The 1,616-nt window shown below is 41.0% G+C and overlaps 1 protein-coding gene across 1 annotated transcript in view; it reads left to right on the top strand.

Annotated features, from left to right (window-relative positions):
• LOC119589262 (facilitated trehalose transporter Tret1-like) overlaps nt 1-1,616 on the top strand; it is a 7,873-nt gene that overhangs the window by 3,633 nt on the left and 2,624 nt on the right. The window contains exons 3-4 of the mRNA XM_037937882.1: nt 83-217; nt 559-977. Of these exons, the coding sequence (XP_037793810.1) occupies nt 83-217; nt 559-977 (554 nt within the window). The remainder of the gene's footprint in view (nt 1-82; nt 218-558; nt 978-1,616) is intronic.

Raw genomic sequence — 1,616 nt, 5'->3', positions numbered from 1 at the left:
TCGTACATAAATCTTACTCGTCCAAAACTAAATATCGTCTACACCGTATGGTAAACGTAAACTTTTTTTTTCCTTTACGCAGGTATCCTCGTCTGTTTCCTGGTAGGCTCGTACGTCAACTGGTGGTGGCTAGCGTTCGTGGGGGCAATTATTCCCATGATCTTCACTACCCTCATGTGCTTCGTGCCCGAGACTCCTCGTTGGTACATCTCCAGAGGTAAGTTCGTCGACAGGTCGTGATAAGCTAAGCATTTCCTAAACTTAGAAGATTACAAGTATTAGAGTATTTTTAAGAGATTTTTTTCTCTCCCTCGAGTACCTTTCACTCGTATGGATATTCAGTTATGATTAGAATATGTGGAAATATTTCCACACTATTAACAGCCCCGCAACGTTGATATCACAATACCCATTTTACATATGATTTTCCGTATATACGCTTTTGTATAACCGGAAAAAAGGTAACAATTGGATAAAAATATTATTATTTACTTCAAACAGTTTCCATGCCCCTCCCCCTTTCCGAGTCCCAGCCCTGACACCAATCTCTCGCCACAGATCGCGTAGAGGACGCTCAAGCCTCGCTAGAATGGCTACGAGGATCAGCCTCCGACGTCGACTTTGAACTCGACGCCATCCAGCGGAACTACGAAATCGCAAAGCAAGAATCCTCCTCTCTGAAGGACTTGTTTAGACGCCAGTATGCCAAACCCTTCTTGCTTGCCATGGGCCTTATGCTCTTCCAGCAGCTGTCTGGCATCAACGCCGTCATTTTCTACACCGTGTCGATCTTCAAGATGTCAGGTTCTACCATTAACAACTACCTGTCGACCATTATCGTCGGCGTGGTGAACCTGATCTCCACCTTCCTCGCCAACGTCCTTATTGACCGACTTGGGAGAAAGATCCTCCTGTACGTCTCAAGTGTCCTGATCGTATTGTCACTCGTCGCATTGGGAACTTTCTTCTATATCAAGGTGCGTATTGCAACCTTCACACTCCTTTTCTGTGTGTTCCTTTCTGGTTCTTGTTTTGTTCGCAACTCGCCTGTACGTTTATTGTTTATTCTGGTCAGCTCCGCATTCTTAAATGTGTTTCCGCTTTCTCCTTCGGCTCGCTTGCCTGTGTATTATTGTGGTTTTACGTTTCTCAATCTTCGCTTCAGTCCTCTCTGTACATAGGGATGTGGATACCCTTATTTTGAATATTATGATTAATAATATTAATGGCAATAATGGCAATGTATACCCTTATTTTGAATATTATGATTAATAATACTAATGACAGTAATGGCAATGTATACCCTTATTTTGAATATTATGATTAATGATACTAATGGCAGTAACGGCAGTGTAATACCGATAGAACAACAGAGCGAAATTGATAATATTGGTTGTACCATCAGTATTAATACTAAAGATTATACAAGTCAAAAAACATATCTAGATTTCTCAAAAGACAAATTACGCATTAAAATCCGCATCTGGCTTCAATCAATCTGCGCGACTCGCAATGTATTCAGAATTATTCGATCCAAGAGAATACTTGATCTTATAATCGCGTCACTACCAAATTTCATCCTTATACTTATGTTTCTGGTCAATTTGTCGTTTTCC

This window comes from Penaeus monodon, chromosome 25, assembly GCF_015228065.2.
Source record: "Penaeus monodon isolate SGIC_2016 chromosome 25, NSTDA_Pmon_1, whole genome shotgun sequence".
NCBI classification, from domain to species: domain Eukaryota; kingdom Metazoa; phylum Arthropoda; class Malacostraca; order Decapoda; family Penaeidae; genus Penaeus; species Penaeus monodon.
Note: the sequence above shows the minus strand (reverse complement) of the source record. Positions and strands in the feature narration are given on the sequence as shown.